This window comes from Musca vetustissima, unplaced genomic scaffold (genome assembly GCF_032173495.1).
Source record: "Musca vetustissima isolate MV318-11 ecotype Yass unplaced genomic scaffold, APGP_CSIRO_Mvet_v1 utg20277, whole genome shotgun sequence".
NCBI classification, from domain to species: domain Eukaryota; kingdom Metazoa; phylum Arthropoda; class Insecta; order Diptera; family Muscidae; genus Musca; species Musca vetustissima.
The window spans coordinates 164,880-180,532 of NW_026879575.1; the positions used below are offsets into that span (position 1 = coordinate 164,880).

The window sequence follows — 15,653 nt, forward strand, 5'->3', positions numbered from 1 at the left end:
TCGCAAGAATTCCTATATCGCGTGTGAATGTTGCTTTAGCCAGAGCACAACCAGGAAAATGATGCCAAAGATTTCTGCTAAATTTAGACTTTTGGGGGGTCCCTGAAACTTGAAAAGTTCTTGATATCATCGTCAAAATTGACTTTGTCGTCCAAGAAAGTGGGTGCTGAGAGTGTAATAGTGTGTACTAGCCTTTATGTGTCTCCCCCTTTAATCAGCTGGTCGACCATATCAATGTTTCGATTTTCACATCCCTACACTCATTTTCCCTTTTTCGATTTACAAACCCCTAACATTTGCCGTCTTTGTTTTGTTTCTCAACAATCAGCTGTTCTATTGTTCCAAAACACAATCAATCCTGCATAGTACCAAACAAAACCAATCAAATGGCTGAAGAAATCGATGATAACGGTTTTTATCGTGAAGATTTTAGTGCCGAATCTGATTGGGAGGTATTCAATGCCCAGCTGTGTGATTTATTTCAACGATGGGAGCTTTCCAGCTCGAGTGGCTGGGGCGGTGCATTTGATGTGAACAGTGCCCAATGGGCAATTGAGGAGGAACAATTGGAGGTAGTAGGTAAACAAATGACTGTAAAATACTACAAGGCATTGCTAAAACCGAATGCCAAAGACGCTAATTTGTCGGCGGATAATGAGAGGCCACCATTCCATGAAGATCTAATGCGAGTGGAGAGCACATTGGCTCAACCCACTTTTTTGGATGAGAAAGCTAATGATGTGCATTATTTGGCCCGCATGTATGGTCTGCGGCGATTTGTGGTCATGCATCCGACACAATTGCAGAATCACTACCTAACAAAAACCTCCCGGTTTAGTTTCTTCCTGAGTTCCATATCGGTTGTGGCTGCCGAAGTGTGTTCTGCAGTTCCCATTTTCCTGCATATACACGACCCAAAATGGAATTTCTTTTTGGGTGTGGGTATGTCCTCGTATATGCGCACAAATTTCCATTCCGTGGCCTTGGAACAGGCACCCTCCGAATATTTATATCTATCGGGCTTGGTAAAAATGTTCAAAGAAAAGTTGCCCAGAAATCATGATAAACCTGCTGTGGTCTCGGTGCGTAATACCTATGCCATGGATACGGTGAAGTTACGTGTACCCATGTACGTTCCCTTTGGCATGACCCCGCAGGTGGATGAGGAACGTTCGGTAATAGATGTTTCGTATTTCACGGCATTGCCACATGGCTATTTTCCCGGTTCGAATACCACAATGTTTGCCACATTTACATGGCCTGAATTGATGGATAATATGTTTATAGACTCACCGCTGCAAACACAATTTATACCATCGAAGGCTCCATGTGGCACCCTATATCAAACGGTACATGCCAATTCGTATTTAACTGCCTGTCTAAAGGATTACTACAATTTAATAACGGCCAAAAATACGCTGGAGTCATATGTGGGACGTAATTTCTCCGGTGCCACAGCAATGGCTGAGGAACGCAATCCCTTGGATCAATTGGGTAAAATCGGGGCAACACATCATCGACAACAGTATGTTGAGAGCACCACCACATCTGGGGGACAAAACAAATTACCCGGACCCATGAAGGAATATGAATTGAATCCAATGTTGTATTATTTATTTCCGAATATAAGACCGGATATGGCATTGTTCCCCTATGAGCGATTGAGTAAGGATAAGGTAAGGGTTTTGTTTTTTTGAAAAATGTTTTCTGTTTTTTTTTTTAATCCGTTCTTTACTTTTTTAGATCGATCCCCATCGCATTAAATCGGCCGAGTCTGATTCTTTGGTATATCGCCTCAGTTGCCTCTTGGCCACTGTCCATGCCCATTTTGGTGGTAAAAGTGGTCTCGCCCAATTGTATGCCGCATTTACGCGTGAATTACGCCAACTTTGGGAGTCATGCACTCTTATACCGGGGTAAGTTTTTGCACCTATATATACATTTTTTAAACGAGTGAAAATATATGGAAAATCAGAATAGTTCTCAAAAAGTAATTCTATAATAATCCTGATTAGAACTAAACACAATAAGGCTTCAACAACAGGGGAATTTCTCGATACTTCCCCCTTGATGGGTGTTTTAAGTTCCCTTATTAATGTTTTTTATACTCACCCTCCAAAATAAGGTTGAATTGTATTTTCAATTTTAATTTTTTTCGATTTCCAACAACTCAAAATATTATCGTCGACCACATCCTAGATCAGTATAAAAACCGTTTCCAACACCTTGAAATATTCATCGCGACCACATTCTCGGTCAGAATAAAATTCTATGTCGATTTAACTATAACCATCTCCGTCTGCTGCCTGTTGAATCACGATAGAGCTTTGAATCACGATAAAGCTTTGAAAATTTGCACGTACTTTGCTACTACTCCAAGGATATTTCATATTGAAAATGGGATCTATCGGTTTTGGTATAGTCCGCCATATAAAGGTACCCTTGGTATTCAATAATTTGGGAAGTTGGGAAAACTTTTGTTCAAACGAATTTGCTAAAATTTGGTTTTGGGCTTCTCAAAGCGTAGCTTATAAATATTGGCCCACTTTTTATGATAGCTCCCATATAACAATACCTCCTAAATTTCCGTATTTTGCAATTTTGTTTAATTTTTTATACCGAATTGTCTGTAATTTGGCATTTGGGCTTCTCATAGCGCAGCAAATCTTCCAACCAAAAATTATCAATATTGGTCCACTTCTTAGGTTAGCCTCCATTATAAGGTACCTCCCAAATTTCTGTTTTTTTTTTTTGCATTTTGGGTAGGGTCTTTAAACCTTCTTGCCTCAATTTGGTATTTTGGGTTCTCTTCCCAGCAAAAATTATCAATGTTGGTCCACTTTTTAGGTTGGCCCCCATTGTAAGGTATCTCCCAGATTTCTTTATTTTCGGATTTTGGGTAGGTTTTTAAACGGTACCTTCCGAATTTCGGTATTTTGGGGAGTTTGAGCAAAATTTTCAACCGGATTTGCTGTAATTTGGTATTTTGGGTTCACATTGGTTAGTAAATCTTCCCACCTAAAATTATCAATATTGGTCCACTTTTTAGGTTAGCCTCCATTATAAGGAACCTCCAAAATTTCAGTTTTTTGGGATTTTGGGTAGATTTTTTTAATCGGAATTGACTGTAATTAGGTATTTTGGATTCACATTGGGTAGTAAATCGCTGTACCAAAAATCACCAATATTGGTTTACTTTTAGCGATAGCCCCCATATAACGATACCTTCCGAATTTCGGTATTTTGGTGAGTTTGAGTACATTTGTCAACCGAATTGGCTATAATTGGATATTTTGGATTCTCATTGGGTAGTAAATCTTCCCATAAAAACTTTTTATCTTATTTAATTTCGTCAGAGCATAAACAACCGATCGATTTCAGGTTATTTTGAATGTGTCTCTCTCTCATGGTGGAAAGGGGTATAACAAGTTTGACGACATTATTTCAAAATAAAAAAAAAATTTCAGGTTATTTTGAATGTGTCTCTCTCTCATGGTGGAAAGGGGTATAACAAGTTTGACGACATTATTTCAAAAAAAAAAAAATTATATATTTTTTTGTACTTACCTCAGCCTTTTTTTCTTTAGAAATTAAAATCCATAATTTCATTATATATGCAATTTTATTTGTCAAATGAATGTGTGTGTGTTTGATAATGCATTTACATGTGTGTGTGTGTTTTTTTAAGCATCTCAATAATTAATAAACATTTCATTCAGGTCTGATTCTGCTTCATCTTCTTCTTATTAGCTATTATAACAAATGTACAAAATTAATAATATTTAAATACGCAACACTTTCGAAACTAAATTCTTAAAATCAGAAACCAATTATTGTGATTTAATATTACATAATCTAGTTTTTTTTCTAATATAATATTGTGCTACACTGTCACAAAATGGAATTAAATCCTCCTCGTTTGTATTTTTTATTTGATTTTTTAATAACACATTTTTTTCTTAAAGTATATTTACAGATTTAGAAATGTTTTGTTTTTTTTTTTAGGATTTGTTAGCTTTGATTGTGATAAATGCGTGTGTGTGTGTGTCTGAGTCTTGTGCATCTAAAATGTGCATTTATGTATTCGTTTCGTTTGGATTTTTCTTATAGAGTAAATAATTCGATATTTATTTCGATATTTTTTTTTTGAATTTTTAAATTTAATACAGAAATATTTTTGTTGTTGTTGTTTTTCAGATAAGTTTTCATGTTTTTCAATAGTTTATAGTTTTTTTCTTTTGTTATAATTTAGAACCAGTTATTATTATTTGTTTATAGGACCGATTTGAGATGTTTTGAAAAATAAATAACATTTATTTGATTTTTCATAACAAAAAAATGTTACAGACATGTTGATACATTTTTTTTTTTATTTTCTAAATTTGCAATGGTCTAAAAATTTTAAACAAATGAAATTCAGTTACAAATAGAAATATATTTGTTTTGATATTGGATCTTTAATTTTTATACAAATTAAAAAAGAATTTTTTTTACAAAATAATTTTATGACAAATCAATTCAATTTCCACATCTGTTCTTTAATATTTTATCTCTTTTTCAATAACAATTTGTAGCAAATTTTTCCAATCCTTTATGGTTCTATGTTTAATAATAAGCGTGTGTGTATGTGTTTTGGATTTGTGATGGTGTTAATATTAAGGCAGTTTTTTATCATCATTATTTATTTTATATATTACCTATATTCTATTATTGATTATATATATATATATATTAAAATTATTATTAATAATATTATTACATTTATTTGTTTTTTATTTAAGTACTTTGTGATATTGTATTCTATTGTTTTCTATTTTTAAATTACAATATAATTTATTTAAGATATAGAAACTAGGATATAAAAAACAGTGAGCGGAGCAGTATATTGGGACGGGGCCGACCATACGACACCCTACACGGAACTCTATCTTTCTGTGGATTTTTATTCCGAACCTGGGTAATATTTCGTAATAGTTGCATCCTCTTGCCTAATTAGAGGTCAACAGCACCTCTTCCTTACACTGACATATTTTCGAATATTACTAATTATACCCTTCACCACACTGTGGTACAGGGTATTATGTCTTTGTGCATATGTTTGTAACAGGCAAAAATAATCGAGATAGACCCATGGTTCCTTTTGAGAAAAAGCATAGAAACACTTTCTGAGTCGATTTCTGCATGTCCGTCCATGTTGAATTGTAAACAAAGTATAGGTCGCATTTATGATCCGAATTGGATGAAATTTCGCACAGCTCATTTGTTTGGCCCAAGGACGAACACTATTGAAATTGGGAAAAATCGGTCCAGATTTAGATGTAGCTCCCATATATATTTTCGTCCGATTTAATGTAAATGAGGTACCAATGTCCCTAAATATCTTTCGATTTGCACGAAATTTGGTACAGCCTACTGAATTAGGTCTAAAATGATGTGTGCCAAGTTTCGTGAATATCGGTTCAGATTTAGATATAGCTCCCATATATAATTTCGCCCGATTTTAGGTAAATGGTGCACCAAAGTCCCTGAAAATCATTTGATTTACACGAATTTTGGTATAGCGTATTGAATTAAGTCTAGAATGAAGTGTGCTAAGTTTCGTGAAAATCGGTTCAGATTTAGATATAGCTCCCATATATAGTTTCGCCCGATTTTAGGCAAATGGTATACCAAAGTCCCTATATATCTTTCGATTTGCATGAAATTTGGTATAGCCTACTGAATTAGGTCAAGAATGATGTGTGCTAAGTTTCCTGAAAATCGGTTCAGATTTAGATATAGCTTCCATACATAGTTTCGTCCGATTTTAGGTAAATGGTGCACCAAAGTCTCTGAAAATCATTCGATTTGCACGAATTTTGGCATAGCGTATTGATTGAAGTCTGGAATGATGTGTACACCTCCTATATATATTTTCGTCCGATTTTATGTAAATTGTGCACGGAAGATCCACAGCTAGGCCGATTGAAATTAGTATAAATTAATCTCTGGCAAGTTTGCTTCAAATCGGTTCAAATATAGATATCTCATAGCTTCCACTTATCGACTTATTTATTGAGATTAAATTTTAAACAATGCAGCATACCGAATAGCGTGTGTCAAGTTTGCTTTAAATCGATTTACACAAATCTCTCCCACTGTGCGCAAACGACTCTAAACTTGCCCAAATGAAATGAAATTTAGCATAGGTTCCAGAAAGATATAAACATCACATATTTAAATTCGTTCAATTTCATGTCAAAATTCCTTCAAAAAGGCGACGTTTTTCGGATACATATGTAGAATATACCCAAAGTGGTGAAGGGTATCATATAGTCGGTCCAGTCCGACTTTATTATTATTATCTGATCATCATCGATAACTATAATCGTTGTCCTTGACCATACCTGGATCCTCATGAAAAATTTCAAAGCCAACATAGTTGCGTGGGGTATAATAATGAACTCTCGATTTTCAAACAGTCAATTTGATTCATTACAAAATTTTGTAATTTTGCTTCAAAATCAGATTTTATATGTAAACAATTATATGTAAACATTGTCATTCCGTTTGCAACACCTCGTTATATTTACCGCAGTATATATATATATATATGTATGCATTGCAATATATTAAGATAGAGCTCTGACATTTTGAACAGACATTGCTAGTATTCCTACGATTACTCCTTCGAAAATTTATCGATATTGGTCCACTTTTTAGGTAGGGTACCCTCCTAATATTCGATATTTTGGCGATTTTGAAGACATTTTTCCACCGAATTGTCTGTAATTTGGTATTCTGGTTTACCATTGTATAACACATCTTGGTACTAAAATTTATTAATATTGATATAAGTTTCAGGGTACCTCCTATATAACGGTACCCACAATATTCGGTATTTTGGGGATTTAGAAGACGTTTTTCAAACGAATTGACTGTAAATTGGAAATTTGTATTGTTATTGGGTGTCAAATCTCACTGCCAAGAATATTGTTGACCTATGTTTCTGGGTAGCCCCCATATATTTATCTTTAATTATTGGATGAATTAAATGAATTCCCTGCTGAAATGAATTCCCTGTGAGAGTTCACACCCTTCACCCACTGTGGTGCAGGGTATTATGTCTTTGTGTATACGTTTGTAATAGGCAAAATGAATCGAGATAGACCTATGGTTCCTTTTGAGAATATGCATAGAATCACTTTCTGAGTCGTTTTATGTATGGCATTTATTATCCGACGAATCCTATTGAAATTGGGATAAATCGGCTCAGGTTTAGATATAGCTCCCATATATAGTTTCGTCTGATTTTATGTAAATTGTGCCCCAAACTGCCAATATTGGTCCGATTAAGACCGTTTGGTCCGATTGCACAGAGTACTGAATTAGGTACAGACTGATGTGTGCAAAGTTTTTTTTTTTTGGAATCGGTTAAGATTTAGATATAGCTCCCATATATAGTTTCCTCCGATTTTGTGTATTCAATTTTCCTCCATTTACACATTCAATTTTTCATAAATTTCAGATTGATATGTGTATGGGTTGTTTTAATATAGTTGTAGTTGTATATACTTGTATGTACCCAAAGTGGTGAAGGGTATCATATGGTCGGCCCCGTCCGAAGTATTCATTTTTATTTTTTTTTTTGATTTTCGAGGATCAATCAATTTTTTAAAAGAATATTTTTCGAGGTTCAACCGAGGCGTGAATTTTATAAAAAAAATATTTTTCGAGGATCAGAAGAACCGTGAATTTTTAAAAGATTTTTTTTTTTTTGAGAACCAACCGTGACGCGTATTTTATTAAGCATATGTTTCGAGGATCAGAAGAAGGATTAACCGAAGCGGGAATTTTTTGTTTGTTGAAATCAGGATAGATTAAAACGAAGCGTTAAAGAATATTTTTAAAAAAATCGAATATTAAAAGGTTTTTTTTTAAGTTCAACAAAATACGGATGTTTTTTTTTAAGAATATTTTGAAAGTAGCTAAAGGTGTGAATTTTCATACAAAAAAGTTTCAAAAAAAAAAAAAAAAAAAAAAATAGCACCGTAATTTGGAAACAATATTTATTAAATATGGATTTTTTAATGGTATTGATAAGTGGTTATAACTCCATTAAAATTGAAAAGATTTTTTTAAAATATTTAGATGATAATTAATTATGTGATATCTTATATTTTAATTAACCAATATTTAAATGTCATTAATTTTTTATTTTCTATTTATATTAAATATTTATTTTTAATTTAATTGCTCCCACTTGCTATTTTGAAATATGCTATTTATTTATTATTTCTAATTAAAATCTAATTTAAAATTGTTTGTGTTTTCAACACTTACATTTGCTAAATTTTCCTATACTATTCTTCTTCTATTATTATTTTTCAATAATTTTTTCAATTCTATATCTAATTTAAATGCTACATTGCTATATCGTTACTAATCGACTAAATTATTTAATTTTAATTTATTTTTATTATTTATTGTTTTTTTGTTTAATTATATTTATTCTAAATACTAATGTTTGCATTTAATATCAATGACACTCATAAAATGCTATTTGTTAATTGGAATTCATTGTTGTTGTTGTTGTTGCTGTTGTTTATTTGTTTAGTAAATGGGGAGTCCTTTTCTTCTTCTGATTTCATTGTTTTTTTTTTTTTTTTTTAAATTCCAATCTCTCCCATCTTTTTTTTTGCTCTTTTTTTGTTGGTTTTTGCACACTTTGTTTGTGTCATGATATTAAATATTGTTAACTGTCAACTGTGTTTGATATTTTTTTCCTTATCAATTTTGTTTGTTTGTTTTTTTTTTGTTATAATATTTATATATAAATAATTATAGATGTGTGTTTTATAGATTTACATGTATATACATAGAAAAATTGTACAAATATTGTTAGTAGGATTTGGAATAGTTTTTTTTATTATTTTTAATGTTCAGCAAATTAATAGGTCATTGTTAAAGGAAAACCACTTTAAACCAGGCTGTGAATATTTATTTTTTTTTTATAAAGTTTTGCAAAATTATATTCCATTTTTTTTGAAAATTTTCAAATAGCCATTTGCCTTTCTATTTACATCAATGATATTATTTACAATGAAACCTCTTTTGTTGTTGTTTTTTTTTTCTATGAATTGAACTAAGAAATATTTTTCTTGTTTTAACTATTTTTTTTATTTATATATACATTTGAATAATTTACAAATTTATTCAAATATTTTTTTTAATTTATTTAATAACAGTTCAACTATTTATTAATCTACTGTGTTATAGTTTATATTTCGCCGTTAAACACCCTACACAACACAAGTTCTTCTTCTCTATGAAATTCATTATTCAATTTGAAATATAATTGAAAGGAAAGAATATCAAAAAATTAAAAAAAAAAATAAATTTTGAAGTAAAAAAAAAAAAATAAATAAATAAATAAAAATAAATACATAAAAAAATTTATAAAAAAATATTAAAAAATATATATAAAAATTATTAAATTTATATATAAATATATATTATTTAAAAAAAAATAATAAAATTTAATTTAAAATAATAATTTTTTTTCAAAAAAAAAAAAAAAAAAAATATTTTTTTAACTATTCCAAAACGAGAATAATTTTTTTGAAAGGTCGACAAGAGGCGTATTTTTTTTTTAACAAATTTTGAAGTAAAAAAAAATAAATAAATAAAAAATATTAAAAAAAAATATTAAAAAAATAAATATAAAAATTATTAAATGTATATATAAAATTATATTATTTTTTTTTGTCAAAAAAAATTAATAAATAATTTTTTTCCAAAAAAAAAAAAAAAAAATATTTTTTTAACTATTCCAAATCGAGAATTATTTTTTTTGAAAGTTCGACAAGAAGCGTTGATTTTTTAAAAATATTTTTTTCCAAGGGGGCCTACGCAAGGCTTGGATTTTTAAGACATATTTTTTGAATGTTCAACAAGAGGTGTACATTCTTAAAGAATATTTTTTGAAGGTTCAAAAAGTAAATTTTTTTTTACAATTTTTTTTTGAGGATAAACACAAGGCTTGAATTTTTATACCCTTCACCACACTGTGGTGCAGGGTATTATGTCTTTGTGCATATGTTTGTAATAGGCAAAAGGAATCGAAATAGACCCATGGTTCCTTTTGAGAATATGCATAGAATCACTTTCTGAGACGATTTACGCATGTCCGTCTGTCCGTCCTTCCGTCCGTCTGTCCATGTTAAATTGTAAACAAAGTACAGGTCACATTTATGATCCGAATTGGATGAAATTTGGCACAGCTCATTTGTTTGGCCCAAGGACGAACCCTATTGAAATTGGAAAAGAATCGGTTCAGATATAGATATAGCTCCCATATATATCATCGTCCGATTTAAGGTAAATGGTGCACCATACAGCCAATATTGGTCCGATTTAAACAAAATTTTGCACAGATAACTGAATTAGGTCTAGATTGATATGTGTCAAGTTTTGTTGAAATCAGTTCAGATTTAGATATAGCTCCCATATATATCATCGTCCGATTTAAGGTAAATGGTGTACCAAAGTTCCTATATATATATTTCGATTTGCACGAAATTTCTCATAGCGTACTGAATTAAGTCTAGAATGATGTGTACAAAGTTTCGTAAAAATCAGTTCAGATTTAGATATAGCTCCCATATATATTTTCGTCCGATTTAATGTAAATGGTGCTCCAAAGTCCCTGTATACCTTTTGATTTGCACGAAATTTGGCACAGCGTACTGAATTAAGCCTAGAATGATGTGTGCAACGTTTCGTGAAAATCGGTTCAGATTTAGATATAGCTCCCATATATATATATATATATATATATATATTTTCATCCGAGTTTAGATAATTGGTGCACCAAAGTTTCTGAAAATCATTCGATTTGCACGAATTTTGGCATAGCGTACTGAATAAGGTCTAGAATGATGTGCGCAAAATTTCGTGAAAATCGGTTCAGATTTAGATATAGCTCCCATATATAATTTTGCCCGATTTTGGGTAAATAGTCCATTAAAGCCCCTTGAAATCTTTTGATTTGCACGATATTAGACAAAGGTTACTGAATTAGGTCGAGAATGATGTGTGATAACTTTCGTGAAAATCGGTCCCTATATAGATATAGCTGCCATATATATTTTCATCCGATTTGGGGTAAATGGGGCACCAAAGTCGCTATATGTCTTCCGATTTACACAAAATTTGGCATAGGGTACTAAATTAGATCCAGAATGATGTGTCCCTACATAACTTTCGATTTTAACGAAATTTTGCACATGTCATTCAAGACTGAATTCAGTCTTGAATGACGTGCGCTAAGTTTCGTGAAAATCGGTTCAGAATTAGTTATAGCTCCCATATATATTTCCGTCCTATTTAATGTAAATTGATTGACACAACGTACTGAAATTTGTATTCCTTCGAAAAGGCGACGTCTGTTAGGATACATATGTAAAATATGCCCAAAGTGGTGAAGGGTATCATATAGTCGGCCCAGTCCGACTTTACTACTTTCCTTACTGGTTATACCCTACACAACTATGTTGTCAGGGTATTATAGCTTTGTGCAGCCCCAAGGTCCTAGACCCACCTTTAAGTATACCGATCGTCATATCTCGACTCGCTGAGTGGATCTAGACATGTGTGTCCGTCCGTCTGTCCATTATAATTTGTATATACGATACAGGCCACTGTTATGGACCAATCTTCTGGCCAATGAAGACCCCTATCGTTTTTGGTTAAGATCAGTTAATATTTAGGGGTATAAATGGACCAAATACCAAATTTTTGTCGGTTTTTCTGTTCGCTCCAGAGGCCGTAATTATGGTTCGAATATCGAATATATCCGAATATCGAAATTTTACATGGAGAAGGAGATTGGGCCAAAGAATAAGCATGCATGTTTTCATAAAGATCGGTTAATATTTAGCGTTTCAAATGGACCCAAATGGTGTGAAAATGGCAAAATTTTTATTCTGTGGCGTATAGATTTACCCCTGAAGGACATAGACCTGAGAAATTGGTAGTACATCCAAGAGGAGTGGTTGCCCTTTAAATCGATACCAATTATATTGTCGTATGTACTCGGATGTGGGAGTTACACTTAAATATTTTCAGGAGCTTACGTACTGAGATTATTTTTGGTAACCCACTACCACACTAGAGGGCGGAAATATAGGGCAGATCGCTTTGAAATTTTCCATGAGATTACAGTTGTGGTCAAGGACAACGCCTATAATTTTTGGTGATCAGATAATAATTTTGGGGTGAAGTAGACCGAAAACTAATTTTTTTTGTGTTTTTTCGAGTCGATCTATAAGGCCACAATTATAAGCCGAAAATCACAACACAACTCACGTTGAAGAGAATCTGGACAAGTAGAAGAGAAAAGGACTGTACAGAATATTAGTAATATTTGTTGACCTCTAGTCGGTCAAGAGGTTGCAAATATCGCGAAATATTGCTCAGAATATAGAACCACACAAAGTTAGATTTTCGTGGTAGTTCTGTAGGGTATCATATGGTCGCCTCCGTCCGACTATACTGCTGGTTTTAAAATATTTTTTCAAGGGTCTACACAAGGCGTGGATTTTTTAAAGAATATTTTTTCCAAGGGTCCATTTTTTATACCCTCCACCATAGTATGTGGGTGGTATATTAATTTTGTTTTTCCGTTTGTAACTCATCGAAATATCCATTTCCGACCCTATAAATTATATATTCTTGATCAGCGTATAATTCTATGACGATATAGCCATGTCCGTCTAGCGTCCAAACGAATTGCATAGAGCCAAAATTGTGCATAGAGCCGTCTTTTGTTTGTAGGCAGGTCAAGTTCGAAGATGGGCTTTATCGGTCCACGTTTAGGCATAGCTCCCATACAAGGGTACCCTCCAATTATCGGCATTTTGGGGTTCTTGAGTGCGTTTTTCAAACGATTTCGCTGAAATTTGCTACATTGGGTTCTTATTGGGTACTAAATGCCACCACAAAAAATTATAAATATAGGTCCACTTTTTCTGGTAGCCCCCATATAACGGTACCTACAAATTTTCAGTATTTTGTGGGTTTTGATCGTATTTTTCCGCCGAATTAGCAGTAATTTAGTATTTTGAGTTCTTAATAGGTACCAAATCTCTCCACAATTATGAATATATGAAATTATGAATATAGGTCAATTTTTTTAGGATAGCCCCCATATAAGGGTACCGCCAATTTTCGGTATTTTGGGGTTCTTGAGCGCGTTTTTCAACCGAAGTTGCTGCAATTTGGTATTTTGTAGTCATATATGGTAACAAATCTCCCTACTAAATTTTTTTAATATTCGCCCCCCTCTTTGGGGTAGTCCCCATATAACCCCTTTTTTATATTAAAATAGTAATCTGATTTATTACGCGTTTTGAGTTTGGTGCTAAGACTCTGTTGTATTCATTTCACCGGCGGAGGATAGCGAGATAAAAAATTAGAACGTAAGGTTCGATAATGAACTATAGCCGCATTTAGACCTAGAAGGAGTGGACCGATATTCCCCATCTTCGAATTTGAACGAATTTTGGAAGAAATAATAAGATGAGCAAAGTTTGGATGAAATCTAAATTTTCTGAAACGGATTTGGTCCAAAGAAACATGGGGTCTAGAACCAATATCTTGATGAGGCACATTTTCATCGTGTTAAAGTGTATACACCCTCATTATCCATTGAGGGTATAATTATCCATTAAAAATTTCTGAAATTTGTATTATGGTTTACATAATCCGTTTTTAGAAATATCGGTATAGGTTCACTTTTTGGTATGTTCCTATATATTTTCATTTCAAGTACTTATCAGTATGTATATCTATGGTGGAGGCCGAGCATAACGTTTTTTCACTTGTTCAAATATTTTTTTGAAGGGCCTACCAGAAGCATGTATGAGTTTTAGAATAATTTCAGAAGCATCCATTTTTTTGGATATATTTTTCCTGAACATTTCAAAGCTTGGATTTTCTAAGGAATACATTTTCAAGGTTCCTCTAAAGTCTGTATTATTATTTCCTTTGGGGCGTATACGTTGTGACAGCCATCATACGCCCCACATATACTAACTGTTAACTAATGTCGGATATGCAAATAAATTATTTTTTTTTAACGCTTTGGAGGCTACTTGAACCGGGATAATTGCATCCATGATTTTGAAAGTGGTATGAGTCAAAAATTTTAAAAATCTACTTTATCAACTTTTACTTGTCAAATCTTAATAAAATATTATAATCAGAAGAAAGTAGCAGGATGCCATGCAAATTAGTCGTTAACTGAAATACAGACATTGTTGGTTTTGATAGTGGTATTAGTCAGTGTGTTCACAAAGTAATTTTGTCATGTCTTCAGATAGTGGTTCAGGTAGGATGAAGTAAAACTTTTAATGTTAAAACCTACTATTTAAAGTTAATTGTAGAAATTTTACGACGAATAAATGGAAGTAAGGCTCCCAAGAAATGGAAACGAATAAGAATGATATCGTCTTCTGATGATTCAGATGCAGAACCCATACAAATGGATGAGCGCAAAATGAAATCACGAAAGAGGACACGCAATCCACAGAATTATGCACAAAATATAAGAAAAATGAAGAGAGAAGAGTGGAGAGGAATATGAAACAAAAAACTCTAAGCACGTGAGTGCTAAACTTTTCGAAAACAAAGATTGTCTTTGTTCGAAGACAGGAAATCTATTTTAGATTATTTTTGGAAATTAGCCAATTTCGAAAAACAGAATCTGTTTCTGTATGGTTTGATTACAAAACAATTAATAAAACAGAAACGCCCCAGAAATCACAAAGGATATATGAGAAAATGGATTCTTAAGTGTCATTTAAGTTCGGAAGTTTCTGTTTGCAAAACATTTTTTTTTTGGATACTTTCAAAATATCTAACGGAAGATTAAGGCGTGCTTTAAATTCTGAAACACCTGGAATGGATGGTCGTGGCAAAATGGCTAGTTCATCTAGAAAAACAGATGAAGAAAAACTTAATGTAGTACGAGATCATATTCAGAGTTTTCCAGCATGTGAGAGCCATTACATGAGATTAGCGCACACTTCAGGCCGAAAGTATCTCAGTGCTGACTTAGATATTCGAAAAATGAATTTTTGTGATTTGAATTTTGCCTTGTAAGGGCAGTGATCATTTGAAAGTAATTTTAAGTGGTTATATATACTCTTTCGAGTCGAGCTTGATGATCTAAGTTTGCAATGCCCTTACAAGGCAAAATTCAAATAACAAAAATTAATTTCAGCCGAGCACGGCTAGGGCTCGAACCTAGGTCCTCAGAGCAACACAAATGTTGCCAAGACCGCTTAACGTTCTGAGCCATCAACACTTCCAAAAACGGTTGCGCAAAAACATGTGTATACCAGGAAGCAATTGTAGGTGTGTGGATTAATTATACATCGCTACAACAAACATCTGCTTTGAAAAGGACTGTTCCTAGAATGAAGACAAATGTTGAACTTTGACAAATTTGAATTTAATTCGCATATGCAAGTTTCGCATCAGGGCGGAATAAATACAAGTTATCAACGTACGACATTTGTAAAGCCACATAGCCCAATATGCCTGATGAGCCGCTTAACCAACGGCGAAACGCGTCGCATAATGGTGGGTACGTAGGTTCTTCTCCTGGC

The 15,653-nt window shown here is 32.7% G+C and overlaps 1 protein-coding gene across 1 annotated transcript in view; it reads left to right on the forward strand.

Moving 5' to 3' along the window:
- Nucleotides 1-378: 378 nt before the first annotated feature.
- LOC133324523 (rab3 GTPase-activating protein catalytic subunit-like) overlaps nucleotides 379-15,653 on the forward strand; it is an 85,666-nt gene continuing 70,391 nt past the window's right edge. Inside the window, 2 exon segments of the mRNA XM_061533359.1 lie at nucleotides 379-1,676; nucleotides 1,744-1,916. Of these exon segments, the coding sequence (XP_061389343.1) occupies nucleotides 387-1,676; nucleotides 1,744-1,916 (1,463 nt within the window). The 5' untranslated portion in view covers nucleotides 379-386.